This window comes from Lethenteron reissneri, chromosome 15, assembly GCF_015708825.2.
Source record: "Lethenteron reissneri isolate LAM-NWPU_2019-01 chromosome 15, ASM1570882v1, whole genome shotgun sequence".
In the NCBI taxonomy this organism is placed as follows: domain Eukaryota; kingdom Metazoa; phylum Chordata; class Hyperoartia; order Petromyzontiformes; family Petromyzontidae; genus Lethenteron; species Lethenteron reissneri.
The window spans coordinates 9,891,022-9,911,668 of record NC_083793.1 but is presented as its reverse complement, the minus strand read 5'-3'; the positions used below and the strand labels follow the sequence as shown (position 1 = coordinate 9,911,668).

Below are 20,647 nucleotides of genomic sequence, written 5' to 3'. Positions count from 1 at the left end.
GTCACGACAGTTTAAATCGAAATTTAAACGTATAAGTCTACTACATGTATACTCTTAGGTTTTTCGGTAAAGTCACGTAGGTAAAAAATGATAAATAATAATAAATCACGACGTTTCGGAGGCAACACAAGTCTTCGTCATCAGGTGGGACCGTCACAGTATATCTAGCTGTGACGGTCCCACCTGATGACGGAGACTTATGTTGCCACCGAAACGTCGTGATTTATTTTTTATTTCTATTATTTTTTAATTATATTACTTATTTTTTTCCTACGTGACTTTACCGAAAAACCTAAGAGTATGAATCCTTGCAGTCACGAAAGCTTGAAATCTAAACTACTACATGTATTCATGTAACATTTATGTCAGTATCTCGAATAACAACACCACTATTTAACGTTCTTAATGGCACATTAATTTTCGGACACCCTGCATCGCCACACGTTTATGCACGTGTGGCGATATGCACATGCGTGCACATCATATGATACATGTTACACGTGCGGTGTGCGCGTGTGTGACGCTATGCACGTGACACGATACATGTTACACGTGCGCGTGTGTGCAGTGCCAGCAGCGTGGCTGTATTTACGCCCCAGCCAATGTGCCCGGCGCTCCATTCTGCCATCTTCCGTCCGACGGCTCCTACGGCTACAGCCTCGTTGGGCAGCCCGCCAACACGGCCCGCGGCCTCAGGTGAGTCCGCGTGCCGACACCTGCGCACCGATACACCTGCATGTGCATCTGTTGTACACCCACATGTACACCTGTGCACCGATACACCTGCATGTGCATCTGTTGTACACCTACATGTACACCTGTGCACCGATACACCTGCATGTGCATCTGTTGTACACCTACGTGTACACATGTGCATCGATATACCTGCATGTACACCTATATACCTACATGCGTCTCTATATACCTGAACGCACACCTGTACACCTACACGTACATCTGTACACTTGTATACCTGCATGTGCACCTACATACCTGCAATTACACCTGCGCACCTATATACCTGCATGCACACGTGTACACCTATATATCCTGCAAGCACACGTGTACACATATATACGAGCACACACCCCTGTACACGTGTACACCTATATCTAACAAATCATTCAATTGGAACAGATACGATACAAATTTGGCAGAACCCTCCTGGAAACAGTCACGTGACTCAGTGAGGCTGTGCCTGTGTGAACAGGGGTAATCATAAAATATCAACCGATATCAATCAAGCGAGTCAACACGAAACGTCGAGCCAACGTTGCCTCGACGTTCCGCGTTAACTAGGATTCTTTATTTCACCAGCAGTAGGAAACAGTTGTTGTTATTATTAACTCCATTTTCGTTATCGTTATTAACTCCTGCCGCTTCTGCCGTTACGTAAAGTCGGCGGAAACGTTCATCACCAAACCCTCGTCCCGATCCCTGCCACTGTCGATGCAGGTTCGAGCTGCAGCGCATCCACACGACGACAATGTTCGGCGGAGACCTGGAGCGCGTGACGCTCGACGTGGAGTTCCACACGCAGGACCGACTCCGATTCAAGGTCGCCCAGGAGAGAGGGGAGAGGCTTAGAGGCCGGGATAACGGTTAGGGTTAGGATGAGAGAAGGGGGGATGAGCGTAAGAGTCGAAGTGGGCTCAACGTTAGGACTAGTTCATTTTGTTTAGGCACGTGGGGCCTCGAGGTAACCAGGATGAGTCGCGTTGGCAGGAGCGACCTTTGGCATTCGTCTGCCGGCAGGGGGCGACGATTGCTGCTCTGTGTTTCATCCAGATTGAGTAACTCGCGGTGCAATTTTCGAATTCGGGAAATGTGGATCCTTGACACTGGCACACGATGGGCCGATCTCGGGAACGACCTACGGGGATCTTTAACATCCACTGCGAAGCAAATGAGGGTTTGGGGCAGGTTTCGAGTTCGGGTCAGGGTTGTGATTAGAAAACATAATTTATAGCTAGAGCCATGATTATTGCGAACGTCGGGGCTAGGATTATAACCAGGGTTAGAGTCCGGGTTAGAATTAGGCATTAGGGTTTTAAGTGAAGGGTTTGAGTCAGCGTTACAAGATTTGGTCTTGCAGCCAGGGACAGGGGGGGGGGTACAATAGTTACGTTTTTGACCACTGCCAACTTCAAAAGTGCGGCTGCCCCCCCCCCCCCCCCCCAACCGCATGGCTACCTCTCCCTCAGTTCTACGACCCCAACTCGAACCGCTTCGAGGTGCCGCTGGAGATCCCCCGGCCCGACTCGGCGCCCGCGGTCAAGGCGTATGACTTCCAGTGGAGCAACGACAACGGCTTCAGCATCAAGGTCGTGCGCAAGGACACGGGCGCCGTGCTGTGAGTAGTCCGAGGCACCCTGGCCCAGCAACGATGACATCCACCGACGGCGCGCCCCGCGCGGCAGCAGCATCGTCGCTGCGAAATTCGTGTCGGTGTGAATCACAGCAGTGTGGCGACGTCGTCATCGTCGTCGTCACGAGATGGTCATGGCAACGTCACAATGCCTGGATTGTCACCACTACGTCATTGTAATTGAACGGGAATAATAATAATAATCGTCGTCGTGGCAGCATCAGCATCACCATGTATGTCATGGTCGTCATCGTCATATATTAATTCCATTATCATCGTCAGAACCATAATCACTTTTTTGCTGTCGCTACCACAGCTCACTGATGTAATTAACATCAACACCCCCATGATGCACTTGTCCCTAACCGGACTCTAACCCTAACTTCTGCCTCTCATTGCTCCCAGGTTAGACACGTCCCTAACCGGGCCCTAACCCTAACCCCCTCGCCGCTCCCAGGTTTGACACGTCCCTGGCGGGACTCACGTTCGCCGACCAGTTCCTGCAGATCGCCACGCGCCTCCCATCCTCGCGCATCTACGGCTTAGGGGAGCACGAGCGCTCGCGCTACCGCCAGTCGCTCAACTTCAAGACGTACGGAATGTACTCCCGCGACCAACCACCCACGGTGATCCACCGCACCCTGCCCTCGCCGCACCACGATCATGAGAATTGTTTATAAATGCGTGTATATAAAGCGCCCACCTACACGCCGGGACATCTCGAGAGCGCTTGACATTGTCGCGTCTCGGCTCCAACACATTTTAAAGGGCACCCCCAGTGGCAGCTGTCCCCGTGCGTCACGAGGTGACTCCACTCATGGCCTGCAAGCGGGCATTATGTCCGCCAGGAAGGGAGCGACGTTGGCTGCTGTGTGCATAATCCCAGGCAGTACATCGACTCCATACGCACGCGCGCACCTTAAATACAGCAACAACCGCCGTTCGCCACCGAGTGGTGGTGATGCCACCGCGGCTCTTGTGCCAGGCTAGGTGCACTTCAGGGCCACGTGAAGTGTCAAACGCTCGCTGGCAGGAGGTCACGGGACAGACCCAGGTGCCATGGGTTGACCGACTGAGATGACTGGGTGATGCACCACCTTGAACATAAACCCGACACACCCACACTCGTCACACCGGCGTACCAGCTCTCGCCCCACCAAAGATAGCCAAACCACAACAATACGACCGAGAAACAGGATCCACCAACCACCACCTTACTACCACGCCGGTGCTTGCCCCACCACATGAAAACTTCCTCTTATCACAATAAAGCAACCGCATCAACGCGCATTCTACATCAACACCAGAGTAGTCACATACCTGTCAACCCCTTGTCAGTGCCTATCTTATTACAGACCAATTCAGATCTTATTGGTCACCCCGTGACCCTTATAAATCTCAACGTTCATCCTACAAAGTCCCATCGCAAGTAGAGAAACACAAATAGACACAAACAAGTGTTGTTGCCCGTATTGAAACGGCTGTACGCCGTATGGACCTGAAAACGCAATTTCTCTGTACAGGAATACGGGTAAACCGTGTGAGTTGACAGGTTTGTGGTCGCCACACCTCCAACCCTCGTATCACCAACTACCCTAAACCAACTATACCCTTAACACTCACCCCACTACAATGATATCACCACAATCTCACCATGAACTCGCCACGCTGGGGCCTATGTTCAAGTGTCTACGTACAAGCTATTTATTGTTATAACTCGCCTTTTGCCCGTCCAAGGACGGGTGTATTGCAGTAAGTCTGAAACTTGCAAGCGAACAGCAGACCGCGACGTGATATTAATTGCATCAATTCGTGTGCAATTTGTAAGGGCGCGGTGACACAGACCTATTTAATTTAAAGGTTATAATCCCTTGTTCATCATGACGTCCTTTTTACTTCGATGTCTCAACAGCGTGACGGAGATCACGTGACGTGAGGGTTCTGCCTTTGTAGTGAGGGTTGTGAGTTGACGCCGAGGAGGAAGGAGGAGGCGCCTCGCCTCCCCCATGTGGAGTGACGTCACCCGCTAATTATTATTAATGGTGGGGGGTGTCAATTTGGAGAACGTCACCTGCTCATGATTATTAATAAGGGGGCTGTTCGATGTGGAGTGACGACACTTGCTCATGATTATTAGTGAGGGGGGGTGGTCGATGTGGAGTGACGTCACAAGCGTTAAGGACATTCCTGGGTGATTCTCGTAGGTATTTTACCTCTCTGGCCTGTCCAGGTGCTTTTGAAGGGCCATTGCCCGAAATGTCGCCTGCGAAATATATCTTTGTTTTATTTAAGGTCTGCACGCAGTGTTATTGACAAATATGTTGAGTTATTTCCTTATGAATGGTTGCAGTAGTGGGGCAAGGGGGGGTGGTGGGGGGCTATGATTGCTATATTTATGGTATAATCCCAATTGTGCAATTTGCAGGCACATTTTTGGAGGTTTTTTTATTGTCAAAATAACGCTTGAGTGGCGGTGAAACGGGCCGCAATCGCGAGCAAAAAGGGGCTCCGGTTACTGCCGCGTGCCCCCCCCCCCCAACGCTCGCTCACTCCGCCTGTGGCGCGCAGGCCAACGGGAACCTCTACGGCGTCCACAACTTCTACATGTGCCTGGAGGACGACGCCAAGGCGCACGGCGTGCTGCTGCTCAACGCGAACGCGCAGGGTGCGCACCGCAGATTCAGCACCACCCAGACACCCACACACTCACACACCCAGCCACCCACACTCACACCTGTACACCCAGCCACCCACACTCACTCACACACACCTGCACAAACAGCCACCCACACTCACACACCCAGCCACCCACACTCACCCACACTCACACACACCCAGCCACCCACACTCACACACACCTGCACACCAACCACCCACACTCGCCCACACCTACACACCAACCACCCACACTCGCACACACCCAGCCACCCACACTCGCACTCACCTGCACACCAACCACCCACACTCACACAGACTCACACACACCTGCACACACAGCCACCCACACTCACACACACCTGCACACTCAGCCACACACACTCACACACACCTGCACACACAGCCACTCACACTTACACACCCAGCCACCCACAATCATACACATTCACACACACCTGCACACACAGCCACTCACACACCCAGCCACCCACACTCACACACTCACACACACCTGCACACCCAGCCACCCACACTCACCTGCACACCAACCACTCACACACACCTACACACCCAGACACACACACTTGCACACACCTGTACACCAAACACCCACACACACACCTGCACACCCAGCCACTCACACTCACCTGCACACACAGCCACCCACACGCACACACCCAGCCACCCACACTCACACACCCAGCCACCGACACACTCACACACACCTGCACACCCAACTACTCACACACTCGCATTCCCGCACACCCCACCACCCACACACCCCCACTACCCACACACCCCCACACACCCCACCACCCACACACCCGCACCACCCAAGACACCACCCACACACTCGTCACACACCCGCACCGACTGCCCCACCGACGCCCCTGCTTCGCGCCCTCTGTATGTGGCAGAGGTTGCGCTGTCGCCGCTGCCCGGCATCACGTACCGCACCATCGGGGGCGTGCTCGACTTCTACGTCTTCCTGGGACCCACGCCCGAGGGGGTGGTGCAGCAGTACACGGAGGTACACACTCAACGAGTTTTAATTTGTCTGTGCGTTTAATTCAACTAAAACACATTCCTGCGGAGGGAGCTGGTAGGAACATTGGGTTGCTCGGTCAATGGCCAGGGTCAACGGCGGCGTGGTGTATTCCGCAAATATGCCCGACTGTGAGGGCGGGCACAAGCCGGCGTGAGTAGGTTAAACGTTGAGTTTTATAAGGGCACCACGGGGTGACCAGCCCCTCCCCACCCAGCCCCACCCCTCCCACCCCCCACCCAGCCCCACCCTTCCCACTCAGCCCCTCCCCACCCTCTCCACCCAGCCCCTCCCCACCCTCCCCATCCTCCCCTCCCCACCCAGCCCCACCCTCCCCACCCAGCCCCTCCCTCCCCACCCAGCCCGTCCCTGCACGACGGACGGACGGACACAATAATCCCCTGTGGGCTGGTGTAACCAGGAGGTTCCTACCAGTACTATTCCTACTGTCGTTTCAAAGGACAATTGCGTATGTTGTCGGAGCATTAATCTAGATTGGAAGCTTTCGTGACTGCAGGAATTACTATACTCATTGGTTCTTTCGGTAAAGTCACGTATGTAGAAATAAAATAGATTTGCCTCCGTGCAGTTTGCCATTCTCTGTGTGCTCTGTGTGTGATGTCCCTCTGTGTGTTCCCTCGCTATGTGTTTTGCCCCATTTTCACCTGATGATGAGCGCTTGTGTTGCGTTCGAAACGTCGTGATTTATTTAATTTTATTTGTGATTTCTTTTATTTTATTTCTACATACGTGACTTCATCGGAGCACGTTTGTTTGCGAGTTCACCACAAGTACTGCACGTGGTCAATGCAGACTTGATTCCTTGACAAAAGCGTTCTGTTTGAACATCTTAACACCTCCTGTTTTATTTCCAGAAAGGGTAAGACCTATTCTTATGTTTCATATTCTTATTTTACCAGGTAATGGCCCGCTGAGCTGTTTAGCTCTTTTTTTCAGACACGAACTGGTTATCAAAAACTATACCTCAGGGAAGTGGCTGATCGTGTGGAAATTTTTCGCAGCCAAATACTCTAAGCGCATGACATCGATGCTAAATGTGGAGGGAAAAACTCGAGGAAGCCGGGGAGAGAGACACGCAAATCTCAAATATACAGCAGGCGTCGTCAGGGTAGGGGTCGAACCCACGACCTCCTGCATACCAGGCGAAGTAGTTAACATCTAGCCACGGAGAGACGCAAACTCCACGTATACAGCATCACACGATGTTACTACTGCACTGCGTGTTGAACTTCTTTCGCACCGTACGTTTGCCAACCGTGCTAATTATTAATCATATTGGTCGCGAAAGTCCCACGTGCGAAATTCAAATCGAGCTGGTGACTTGCAACCTGGGTTTGCAGGCGGTGGGGCGGCCCTTCCTGCCCCCGTACTGGTCGCTGGGCTTCCAGCTGTCGCGCTACGGCTACAACAGCCTGGAGACGGTGCGCGCCACCGTGGACCGCATGCGCGCCAGCGACATCCCGCACGTAAGTGGCACGCGGTGTCGGTGGTGGTGGTGATGGTGGAGGTGGCGGCGGTGGTGGTGGCGGTGGTGGTGGTGATGGTGGAGGTGGCGGCGGTGGTGGTGGCGGCGATGGTGGTGGAGGTGGTGGTGGTGGTGGCGGCGATGGTGGTGGTGGAGGCGGTGGTGATGGTGGTGATTGCGGTGGAGGTGGCGATGGTGGTGATTGCAGTGGAGGTGGCGGTGGTGGTGGTGGAGGCGGTGGTGTTGGAGGTGGCGGCGGTGGTGGTAGAGGTGGTGGTGTCAGTGGTGGTGGTGGTGGCGCCGGTGGTGATTGTGGTGGTGGTGGAGGTGGCGGCGGTGGTGGTGGTGTCGGTGATGATGGTGGTGGCGGTGGAGGTGTCGGTGGTGGTGATGGTGGCGGCTGCACCACTCGTGGCTGCCCGTGAGTCTGTGCCGTGGAGGCAGCAGCGAGGGTTGGTAGATCGCACGAAAACTCCCCATCGGGCGTCGACGAGGTGCCCTCGCGAGCAGCACTTGCCCCAACAGCGTGCCGAGGCTGCAACAGAGGCTTAACCTTTGTGTGTGTGTCGCGTGCCGCTTGCAGGACGTGCAGTTCGGCGACATCGACTACATGCAGGAGCAGCGAGACTTCACCATCGACAACGTGCGCTACGCAGGCCTCGGCCAATACGTCAAAGATCTGCAGAAAGACGGCATGCGATACGTCATCATCCTGGTGCGAGGGGGGGGGGGTCACGCGGTGGGAGGGTAGGGGCAAGGTCCTTCTATGGGGCCGTCCATAAATGACGTCACGCACCTAGGGGGGGGTCAGAAATTTGTGACGATGTGTGACGAGGGGGGGAGGGGGTTTGAGAAATGTGACGTCACATCAAAATGCGCAACTTTAAAAAAATATAGACAACACGTTCTACTTAATTAAATAGACTTTTTTTTATAAATGTTTTCTCCGACAACAAAGTGCATCGGCACATTAAATACGCACTACAATGACAATAGTTTAAAGCGATTTTAAGCATGTTTTATCTTATTTGGGGGGGAGGGGGCAGAGCTTTGTGACGTCATATTTGAAAGGGGGGTCTGACGTTTTGTGACGCCATGTGACAACGGGGGGAGGGGGGGTCAAAAATCGTCCCAAATCGCGTGACGTCATTTATGGACGGCCCCCAGGCCGGCAGACAATCAGAATCACCACCTCTTGCCACCACGTTGACACGTAACAAGAGTTTGTGGGTTCGGCCGCGTAATCATGATCTGGCCGAATCTGTGTCGCGAGGCCCTCCGCCGGCCGACACGGCCAGACACGCTGGGGTCGTCGCAATGTCGAGTGTTTAACGACGCGCCGATGACTGTCGATTCGGCTTCCTCACCGGTGAGCGAGCCGAGCAATCCTCACAGCCATTTCTCACCGGCCGTGAGCGAGCGCCCACCCACACGTGCTACGTTTCACCGCGTTGCCGTACCGTGAACCACTTCATCTTAAGCTTAGCCACATTGCTGCACTTTTAGCCACATTGTTGCGCCGTTGTGACCTGTCACCCTTGGTCGCTTCAACCTCACGAACCAGATCGCCTCACAGTCGTTCATGTTAGCAGCCATGGCCACCGTTAGTTAGCCAATCTCCTGCACCTACTGCCCCTTTAGCCAGGTCATGATGCCGCAAGCATCCGTGTCCCCTCACCCCCCCCTCCTCTCCTCTCTGTCCCGTCTCCCGACCTCAGGACCCGTGTCTCACCAAGGACGACCCCCCCGGCTCCTACCGGCCCTACGACCTGGGCAATCAGCTGGGCGTGTGGGTCAACAACAGCGACGGGGTGACGCCCGCCGTCGGCAAGGTGAGGCATCGCCATCGCCAAATCGGCCGTCGTCGCCATAGTCATACATAGGCGCATACGCGGTCACCATCAAAGTCATCAGCAACAACAAGGGCATCAGCATGTACATCGTCACAATTGTCTTCGTCGTCAGTAGCAGCATCCGAATGCTGAACTCCAAGCCCTACACATAATGCTGACCTTGTCTTCTACTCAATTCCCTCTTCCTAGTATCGTTCCCCTACCTTTACCCCTGACTGTCGATAATTCTAGTCCTAATCCTCTACCCCTACCGCTATCCATATAAACTAAACTCTAAACTATTTTTATTTTAGCAGGTAAAGCCCACTGAGCTATGTAGCTCTTTTTCAGAAGCGACCTGGACACAAATGACAGCTCAACGACGTGGCCTATCGCGTGGAAATGTATAGCAGCCAAATACTCTCAAGGCGTGTTGAGTCTAAATGTGGAGGGAAAAACCGGAGGACCAGGATAAAAAAAAGTCCCTGTGAACACGGGGAGAACTCACCAACTCCAAATATACAGCAGACATCAGGGTTGGGATCGAACCCACGACCTCCTGTGTACCAGGCGAGGTAGTTAACATCCGTATCCCCAGCCCCTCTAACCCTTATCGCTTACCTCTAAGCCTACCCGCAATCCATATTCCATAACCCCGACCTGACCCCGCCGTCATCCATCATCCATGACCCCCTAATCCTCTCTGTGCATTTATCCCTCGCCCCAAGCCAGGGGGGGTCGGCAAACCTCTGGCTCCGGAGCCGCATGCGGTGGCTCTTTTGAGGGCCGCTGCGTGGCTCCCGACGATATAATTGCAAAGTAGTGAAAAATAAAAACGACCGCCCCCCCTCCAAATTAATTTACGATGAACGGCGAGCGCCTGAAAGCCTACCAACGATGTGTTAATGCGGCGTCACCGTCTTTAAAATAGCGATGACAAAAAAGAAATACGTGTTCGTGAAGTGCCGTCTTGCGTCCGCGTGCAATGCGGCTCTCGAAATATTTAAGTGTTTTTCTTTTTTTTACCGAATTCTACAAAAATGTCTCGCTATTTTAGTTTTTGCCGACCACCACCCCCTCTCCCCAACTCCCACCCCCCCCCCTCTGCCCCAAACGAATGAACTGAAAACCTCCCATCGCGCCCGTGCCCTGCCACCCTGCCCAGGTGTGGCCACCAGGGGGCTCTGTCTTCCCGGACTACGGCAACCCGGTGACCCGCGACTGGTGGATCCAGATGTGCGTGGAGTTCATGGACGTGCTCAACTACGACGGACTGTGGATCGTGAGTTCCCCGGAATTCCCGGGTGGGAAGGCGGTGGGGTGGATGGGGGGGGGGGGCAGGGGGAGGTTTATGGGGAGGTGGATCCCACTTGGCTTCCTCACTCACAAATTCAGGCTTGCCAACTCGGTGATTTTATCATTATCCCACCGAGGATCAATTGCGAATATTTGTATGTTGGACTTATTTACGTAGCCAACCGTGATAATTATTGGAGGTGCAGTGTTGAGTCTATGGGCAGTGTTGAGTCTATAGGTAGTGTTAGTCTATGGGCTGTATGTATGTTGAACTTCTTTCGCACCCTACGTATCCAACCGTGATAATTGGAGGTGCAGTGTTGAGTGCAGTGTTGAGTCTTTGGGCAGTGTTGAGTCTATGGGCAGTGTTGAGTCTATGGGTAGTCCATAATAGAGGGTTTTTTTTTGTTAGATCGCGTAAATATATAAAATGTGTCGTTAAAACCCGCCACCACCCAACACAGCCAACGAGTAAGGGTAGTCACGCAAACAGAACGTGCCAATTCGTCACTTGTACAGCACACTGGTGTGTTGGAGAGCCAAGCCACAACATTTACAATCCGAGTACGACGTTTTGCCAGTAATTACAACTAGCTTCATCAGGCGACAGCCAGATCTGTGGAGAAGTCTACCTGTTTTGTTCCTTATGTAGAGGCGTAGATGTGGTGACCACGCAGCTGTACACTTGCGCAAAGTGGGGGGAAGAGGGGGGTTACTGAGTCAACGTACATTATGCATGCACATTGTGCAAGCCCTTTGATCTTGTCCTTCCTGTCCATTGTGTGTATTAAAATAGCCCTACCAACGGTATACAGACCACCTTACTTCAACAGGTTCGCGAAAACCTGCGTGTTAAACTCTATGGGTAGTGTTAATCTATGGGCTGTGTGAATGTTGAACTTCATTCGCACCGTACGTAGCCAACCCCGCCAATCGAAGGTGCACAATCGTACTTCTGCGTCACTGGTATTTAACGAATCGCGGTCACACTGCAATGCCTGTCAGCACTTAATTTCAGCCGGAACGGACCAGGACCTCTTTTCCCAGAATTGTTCAAACATTATTTTTGTTGGTTATTATTGTGGTTATAAACCTGTCAATAGAATTATAACAAAATAATGGCTAATAATATCGGGTTATTATGGATAGGGGTACCGTGTGCACGAGCTGGTAGTGCCTTACGCCAATTTTCCCATACTCCAAGTCAGAAAACTTCTAGTGAGAAATGAAATCTGGCAACATGAAATGGTAATCCATAATAGAGGTTTTTGGGTTAGATCGTTTAAGTATATCAATGTGTCGTTAAAACCCGCCACCACCCGACACAGCCAACTAGTAAGGGTTGTCACGTAAACAGAACATGCCAATTCGTCACTAGTACAGCACATCGATGTGTTGGAGAGCCAAGCCACAACATTTATAATCTGAATACGACGTTTCGCCAGTAATTACAACTAGCTTCATCATATTTGTGGAGAAGTCCACCTGTTTCGTTCCTTATATAGAGGCGTAGATCTGGTGACCACGCTTCTGTGCTCTTGCACAATGTGGGGGGGGGGGGGTTACTGAGGCAACGTACATTATGTGCATTATGCATGTTCCATTATGCAGGCCCTTTGAACTTGTCCTTCCTGTCTATTGTGTTTATTAAAATAGCCGTACCAACGGTAATCCCTATTGAAGTACGCTGCCCTTTGTAGGCATGCATTTAAATAATGTGTTATTTGATGATTCGCTTCCACGCAGCACTAAGGCGGTAGCTATCCGAACGTTAAAATCAATTTTGATTTCTTTCAATTTCGATAGATTATTTAATTAGTCTTGGCCAGTAGTAGCTAGTTTTGCACAGCACTTCAACAAAATCAATTGAGTGTCCTTATTGGCACGCGTGTTCTTCTACTGCTGACAGTTGTATCTGGGATAATTAAATATTTCTCTGATGTTATTTTAGTCTCGTGCTGATCATTCGTCCTGTTTGCCCAACATAACATTTACCACATGTGCAGTTAATCCTGTACACACCTTCTGTTGATAGCTTCGGTAATACATCTTTTGTACCAGATATTAATTTCTGTATTTTATGTACCGTGCTAAATCTGACTCGGATGTTCTGTTTTTCCAAACATCTGGCTAGTTTATCAGTTACTCCTGCAAACGTTCATTTGCAGCGCTTCTTTAACATGTTGAATTTCACTTCTCAGACTGTCACCATCTGACACTTTCTTAGCTCGATGAATGAGCGTCTTGATAAGAGCAGATTTCTGTGTGGGGTGATGGTGTGACTCTGCATTATGGGCGTCAGTATGCATTTCTTTCGGTAAACACTGTTATTTTTCCATTTCGACCTCGACCGAGCAGAATATCCAGAAATGGTAGAGTTCTGTCAGCTTCCACTTCCATGGTGAACTGGATGGATGAGTTGAGATGATTTATAAATGCGTTCAGTGTATATTTGCAGTGTGGCCAGACCACCAATGTGCCATCCACATATCGAAACCAAGCAGAATGGTTTAAGTATGCTTGAAGCTATTGCTTTTGTTTCAAAATCTTCCATGTACAAATTCTCTATCACAGGAGAAAAAGGAGAGCCCATTGCTGACCCTTCCTTTTGTTTATAGAAGTCACCTTGCCACAATAAGTAGGTCTTCTTTAGACAGTGTTCAGCTAATTTTGGGATATCTTTGGCTAAACCTTTGTTCGTTACCAAAGTGTCGAGTAATTTAATTGACTCGTTGACTGGAACCCTCGTGAACAGAGAGGTCACATAAAAACTTACGAGAATATCATGAGGGTTAGGCTTAATATCTTTAATTATATTTACGAAATGTTCAGAGTTTTTGATGAACGAAGAGGTCCTGCCGATGTAAGGCTGTATTTGTTTCGTTACGTATTGTGCTAATTTGTACGTGGCAGAGCCTTTTGTACTAACTATGGGTCTTAATGGGATATCAGGTTTGTGAATTTTTTTGTAGCCCATAAAGTCTTGGTGATTTTGATGCCCTTGGTTTGATCAGGTATTGCTCTTCCTTGGGAATTGATGACTTGCCAATGATTGCCGTTGTTTTACTTTCCAAGGTGCTGGTTGGGTCTCGTTTAATTTTAACGTCAGGTACCTTCATCGAGTAAATCTTTGATTTTATTATCATAGTCCTCACGGGGCATCACAACAGTCCATCCGCCCTTATCAGCAGCAAGAATTTGGATACTGTATCTTTATTTGCTCTCAATTCTCTGAAGGCTTTTGCATCACTGAAGTTAATATTTGTTTTTGGCAATTTGCTGTTCTCAATCATTTTGGCAACCTCGTGCCTGGTCATCTCAGCTTCATTATGGGGGACATGTCTCACTGCTGATTCCACTTCAGCGATTATCTCATCGACAGGGATTGTACTTGGGGCAACAGCAAAGTTAAGACCTTTCGACAAAACTGAAACCATATCGCTGGATAATTCGACGTTAGTAATGTTGATAATCGTTTGGTTTATAAAATGTTCATTTTTAGTTGAGAGTTGTTTGTTAGTTAGTCTAGCAAATGTGTTAATTGAGTAGTGTTAGTTTTGTTAAATACATTATCAGCTGATTGCTGTGTAATTGTCGATTATATTCCAGTGATCTGTAGAGACACTGTTACTCATTCTCACGTGTAAGGACATTAGTGATTTAAAAGTGTGACTTAGTTCACTTCTATTGTGCTGCATTCTCTCTCTTAGAAACAACTCACTCGCTTTATGTAGTATTTGATTAGCTTTACGTGACTTAATGTGATGAGTTACTTTAACTGCGTGTGGAATTACCTTTGAATCTCTGCATCTTTTGAGGAACGCCAATGAAGACAACAGCTTCATCCGCTTAATTCGGAGTTTCTCCAGTTTTCTGGTTTGAAGAAAAGTCTTCTCCCCATAGAGGTTAGTCAGTTTAACACGTAGGCTTTCGCGACCAATATCATCTATAATAGAGGTTATGGATGATTTTAGTTGCGAAAGCCTCCGTGTTAAACTGAATTAACTTCAGCTAACAACGCTGCTGTAATTGTGATTACAATTGACCCCAGATCTGGCTACTGGTTATAGCAGCGTTCAGGGTTCCGTTCGAGTCAACATTTTGTCAGAGCGACTGAAGGTGAGAGGGTTTGCGTGGATAAACCACGGCTGGCTGATGATGGTTTTCTTGCCGCTCTGCCCCCCCCCCCCCCCCACCGTCCCCGTGATGTCTCCGGCAGGACATGAACGAGCCGGCTAACTTCGGCACCGGTCAGCAGAGCGGCTGTGCCGCCAACAAATGGAACAACCCCCCGTTCAAACCACGTATGTACACACACACACCACAACACACACACAACAACAACAACAACGAGCAGCTATTAAGTGATGGTGACATCACTACGGCGCTTGTGCCAGGCTGGCAAGGTGCACTTTAAGACCATCGATTGATGTTGTGGAAGGCTGTGACCGGCAGGAGGTCACGGGACAGACCCAGGTGTTGTGGGTTCATGGAGATGACTGGCAGATGCACCACTTGTGGTCCGAACCGCCAACTTGCCATGTTGTTGGTTCAAGCATCACTCAGACACACACAACAACAACAACCACCATTCGCCACAAAGCGGTGACGACATCACAATGGTGCTTCTGCCAGGCCATATGCACGTTTAGGCCACGTGGAGTGTCGAACACCCGCTGGCAGGTCATGGGACAGACCCAGGTGCCATGGGTTGACTGACTGAGACACACACAACACACACACACTCGAGGGTTGCCACCTCAGAAGTAAAAAAAAGCAGGACATTTCATGAGAAGAAGAATATCTCACGTTAGCCAGAGCGGGGAGAAGTAGACGTGAATGCATTGTTACGCGTGGTGCATAATTATTGTTTTGACTCGACTGACCAAAACAGAACTCTTAATGTCTCGGAAAGACTTACATATTTCCCAGGGCAGTCACTTCAAATAGAGGACAACCCTGAGACAACCATAGCAGGTGGCAACTCTGGCAACACGCCACGCGTCAGAAAGACCACGGACTGCGTGCGAGCGAGATGCGGGGATACGACTCTTGGCGCTTTGTGCAAAATTTCGGCATGCCACCCTCGCCCCGTCCCCCGCGTTTCTCCATCTCGTGCTGCAGGCACCGTGTGGGGAGACACCCTGGCCGACAAGACCCTGTGCCCGGACTCCGTGTCCTACCTGGGCCTCCACTACGACACACACTCGCTGTTCGGATGGTCGCAGAGCGAGCCGTCTTATGCGTGAGTAGACCGCGCTCACCGCCATGACCCAGCCAACATCTCATTGCCATCATCATCACGAGCCATGGTCTATGAACGAAGGCCACCCCATCATTATCAATCTTCATGAACCATGGTCTATCCAGTGCTGAATCACGGCCACCCCCATCATCATTATTACCCACGGTGTATCCACTACTTAATGAAATCCTTCCCAATATCATCCTTAAGTCATTCTCTATTCACTGCTGGTAGAAGGTCCTATTATCAACATGAGTCACGGTCTATCCACTATTGGTTGAAGGCCTCCCATTATCACCGTGAGTCGGTGGCGAGCAAGTGGGAACAAAAATCAGCAGCCTACCACTTAACTCAGTGGGCTTTGCAATACAAGTGGGATATCCGATTATTGACGTAATCGATTATAGTACTCTCCTGATTATACCGGTTCCATTACTCAACTCACTCAGATAACACACACAAAAATTGGGGGGAGGGAATGAGTCTCACCTGTGTTTCCACGTGTTGCTGGACGGGAGGTGATAGGCGGGGCTTGCTGATGTCTTCATTGCATTGGGCGTAACTCTGTGGAGGTTTCCTGCCTTCGGGAGGTAGGCAGGCAGGACGGTCGGGGCACAACGGCAGTTTTATTTTTATTCGCCGACAAAGAAGCGGCCATCGACGACCCACCGGCCCGTCATCCCAATTCTAGTTGGCAGGCAACGTCGCAAAACCTCGACACGTCGCCTTCCGCGGGCAGGACCATCTCCCCTTTGACCGTGGGCTGCATTTGGCTCGCAGGGCGGCGGAGCGAGCGACGGGCAAGCGCGCCTTCGTGGTGTCGCGCTCCACCTTCCCTGGCTCGGGCCGCTACGTGGCCCACTGGACCGGAGACAATCACTCGCAGTGGAGCAACGTGCACATCTCCATCGTGGGCATGTTCGACTTCAACCTCTTCGGCATACCCTACGTAAGCGAGCCTCCGGCACTGCCCCCCGCCCGCGCGCCCGCCCCCCACACCACCCCCAGACCCTCCCCCCCAACCGAACCCGAGCTTCCCCACCACCACGCAGCTTATAATTTCAACTTGCAACCCGCCACCGCTCGCTCGTGGAATTCGTGGGGGGGGTGGATCCCACTTGGCTTCCTCACTCACAAACTCAGGCTTGCCAACTTTTATCATTAGGCCACCGGGGGGTCAATTGCAAATGTACGTATTTTGAACTTTTTTTGTACCGGTACGTAGCCATCCGTGCTAATCGGAGGTGCGGGGGGAAGGACAAAAAATAAACACGCAAAAACGCGGTTCAAACATTCCAGTTTGACAGCCCCTGCCTATCCTGGGCAAACAGAGGGCGTTCTGTCGTGCAGTCATTGGGTGATCATTTGGGCTTGCACTCACAACAATCACATCAGTTTGTAACCACGGAACAGCGACGTGCTCGCTCGTTCTGGGAGACAGAGAGAGAGAGAGGACGACTTGGAGGCACGAGGAGGAGCCCCAAACGAGCCGGAAGGCACCAGCCAGGCGGCGTGCCGGTGCCAACAATTGCCGAAGCTCTGCAGTCCTCAATATATTAAGATGTTTTGAGCCATATAATTTGGTTACATGTAGGAGGAAGCCGGTACACCTGGATTAAACCCACGTGTATGATAGGGGGCAACACTCTATGCCACGCGAATTGAACAGATGGAGATTAGTCCACGTTTTGCGCTACCGCCCTCTCCTGGCAAGACTCGCACGAACGGCTCTGCCGAGTCGTCAAAGCGGACACGCTCCTCACATGCAATGCTGCCGTGGTGCAACGGGGGGTGGGGGGGGCACGAGCATCGTGTGCCCAATTTCGGGATGAGTCCGAAAAGCAAGCCGAGGCGTGAACATTTCCAAACGAATCTAAGGGGTAACCTCTGCGTTGATCACAGTCGAACATTGAACTGCAATGTAAGTCTGAACTCTGCTGACAAGCGGCCGCATTGGTTGAAAGCAAAGGAGGCGCTCTGTGCAATACAAAACTCAAACTCAGGGCCCTTAACTTGCTGGCAGGTCACTAGCATTGATTCAAGCCAGCCTGACTCTGCTGATGAGACACCGTATGTCCAAACCGGTCCTGAGTTTTGCTTGCACCGAATCAAAGCTGCTGAAATTATTCACTCCCAGAGGGCCGTGGGGGCTGTGTAAAGAATGCTTGAATTTTCTGTGTGCAGAGGCGGATATGTGATGGTGACATATTGTCTGCTATCGGTTTGGGCAATACGGGAGCGGAGAGAGGGTGACCTTTACAGACGGTACACCTAGAAGCGCACACACACACAGAAGGACAACAAGGACGCTAACGAATGAAACGCCTCTCCTCTAATTAATCTCCTCGACTTCCATCGCTTTGCTCCCAAATTAACCCAAACATGCATTGCACCGGTCCATCAGATAGTTCCCCGGGCAACCGAGCGCTGTGCGGTCGGCGAATGGAGATGCTTAACCCTTTCCCATTCCGAGACGTCTGCAAGTTGCAGGGTGGGTTTCCCGTTCCCCGCTGAATCTCGGAACGCGCAAGCGGCTCAGCTTTAATTTTATTTAGAGAGGCATAGCGCGGTAGTTTTGTAAAGACATTGTACTTGCCGCAGAGAACCTTAGCAACACGACCGCACTCTGTGATAGCTGGCGCCACATGCCCTCCCACATGGCCTTGTGGGAGCCACGGAACCGATAAAGTTATTTTATTTTTTCTTCTGTTTCCGTTACGATGAAGTACACGTACGTCATCGGGATGGAATCGGAAAAAAAATACATGACGTACACGTACGTACGTCATCGGAATGGGAAAGGGTTAAGATGCGGACGAATAGATAAAGGGGAAGGGGGTGGGCAGCGCGGCGCTGGACAAGGCCACAGAAAAGCCTCGGGTAACGCGCCGCTGCGCTCTAGCGGAGCTTCACAACATTCTCGCCATCGGAGTCTTGCGTGCTCACAGTCTACGGGGCGGACGTGCACGAGCACGCCAATGCGCCGCGCTTGGCTAAGCACGCCAACGCGATCCATTTTTGGGAAAGGGCTTGGCGGAGGACACGGAGATTTTGTGAGACTTCCGAAGCTGCCGGGCTGCAGGATGGCCAGGGGGAGACAGTAGATGAAGCTGGTTGTAATCACCAGCGAAACGTCGAAATACTCAAATCATAAATGTTGTGGGTTTACTCTCCGACACACCGGTGTGCTGAAATAGTAACTAATTGGCACGTTTTGTTTACGTGACAAACCTTACCTGGCGGATTAACAACACATTTATATTTATGCAATCCAACAAAAAAAAACGTTATTTATGATAATATTGGTCGGGTGAGCATACATGTTGAACGCAAGACAGCAAGTGGGTTCATGAGCCCCATCTGTGAGTGATATCCCCGTTGCGTTCGTGCGATTTATCCAGTCCTATCCCACGGGCAAAATCATTCTCAAAATAAAATTGGCCAAACATCCCAACGCAGCACCCTTCTAAGATGGCGTTTCGCAACTCGGCGGGGCCCTGCTGGGTGAGGAAAGGGCATTATTGGGAGAATAATTATCATGGAAAATCCTGCCACTGGAACCATTTGTAGGGACACCAATTTTTTGACGCGGAAAATCAAAGGACATTAAGTAAATTAAGTGATACAGATGTCATACAATTCACTGTTGTGGCCTCAATGATGCTACGCGTTTTCTCGGTGCATCTGTCTCTCCGCGTTTCTCTCCCCTCGAGGTTCTCTCCATCTCTCCGCATCGCTGCGTAGTCCCATACAGGCCATACTCGACTCGCTGCTTCTCTCCCTCTGCGTGCGTCGCTCTGCATCACTCCACGTGTCTCCCAGTGACTCCTCTCTCCGTGTCTCCTCCCTGTGTCTAAAACCTTCTCTCTCTCTCCCTGTGCGCGTTTCTGTGTTCATCTCTTTTAGTTATCTCCATAACCCGCTACCGTACAATCTGTTCTCCTATAACGCCGCGTGCTTTCATAACGCGAATTGGATGCAACGCGTTATGAATATATTAGGGAGCACATTGTTTTCTAACGAGGATGCGAATTGGATACAACGCGATCGAGTGAACGGAACTACGTCGCGCGATTATGAATAAGCGGTCGTACGGCTGCCTTGGCATAGCATCCCACAAGGCGAGATGCTGCTGGATGCTTCTAGATGATACCCACGCGTCTCAGCATTTGTTCAGCCTGCGTACGCATCTCACGTGTGATCGCGGACTGAGCTTTACCCTGTATCATATATCGTTCATTACAACGCGATGTTTCCATCACGCGGTGTTCTTCAGGAACGCAACTACTACCGCTTCATAGGAGAAAAGATCGTACATCTCTCCGCTGCGTCTTAGTGCCCGTGTGTTAAACCCTGTGCCGCTCTCCTCTCTCTCCCTCCCTCCCCGTGCAGGTTGGAGCCGACATCTGTGGCTTCAACGGTGACGTGCAGGAGGAGCTGTGCCTGCGCTGGATGCAGCTTGGCGCCTTCTACCCCTTCTCTCGCAACCACAACGGCCTCAACTACAAGGTACGGCGGAGGTTGGAAACAGCCCCCGCGTGCGTTAACGCGGAGGATGAAGGGCCACCGTTCAGGAAGCTGCGTTGCTTCTCGACGCTAGGGGTGTGGGGGAACCTTTCCTTGCTTTGGCTGCTGCTATAGGGCGCCGCGGTGGTGAGATGTTAACTGCCTCATCTGGTATACAGGAGGTCGTGGGTTCGATCCCGACCCTGACACC

General features: G+C 51.1%; 1 protein-coding gene across 1 annotated transcript in view; it reads left to right on the top strand.

Moving 5' to 3' along the window:
* Positions 1–20,647, top strand: part of LOC133342682 (lysosomal alpha-glucosidase-like) — a 56,786-nt gene that overhangs the window by 11,684 nt on the left and 24,455 nt on the right. The window contains exons 5-18 of the mRNA XM_061552004.1: positions 569–696; positions 1,456–1,558; positions 2,205–2,353; positions 2,826–2,994; positions 4,937–5,033; positions 5,944–6,056; positions 7,433–7,558; positions 8,141–8,272; positions 9,276–9,389; positions 10,555–10,671; positions 14,905–14,989; positions 15,810–15,930; positions 16,711–16,879; positions 20,323–20,439. Coding sequence (XP_061407988.1) covers positions 569–696; positions 1,456–1,558; positions 2,205–2,353; positions 2,826–2,994; positions 4,937–5,033; positions 5,944–6,056; positions 7,433–7,558; positions 8,141–8,272; positions 9,276–9,389; positions 10,555–10,671; positions 14,905–14,989; positions 15,810–15,930; positions 16,711–16,879; positions 20,323–20,439 — 1,740 coding nt within the window. The remainder of the gene's footprint in view (positions 1–568; positions 697–1,455; positions 1,559–2,204; positions 2,354–2,825; positions 2,995–4,936; positions 5,034–5,943; positions 6,057–7,432; positions 7,559–8,140; positions 8,273–9,275; positions 9,390–10,554; positions 10,672–14,904; positions 14,990–15,809; positions 15,931–16,710; positions 16,880–20,322; positions 20,440–20,647) is intronic.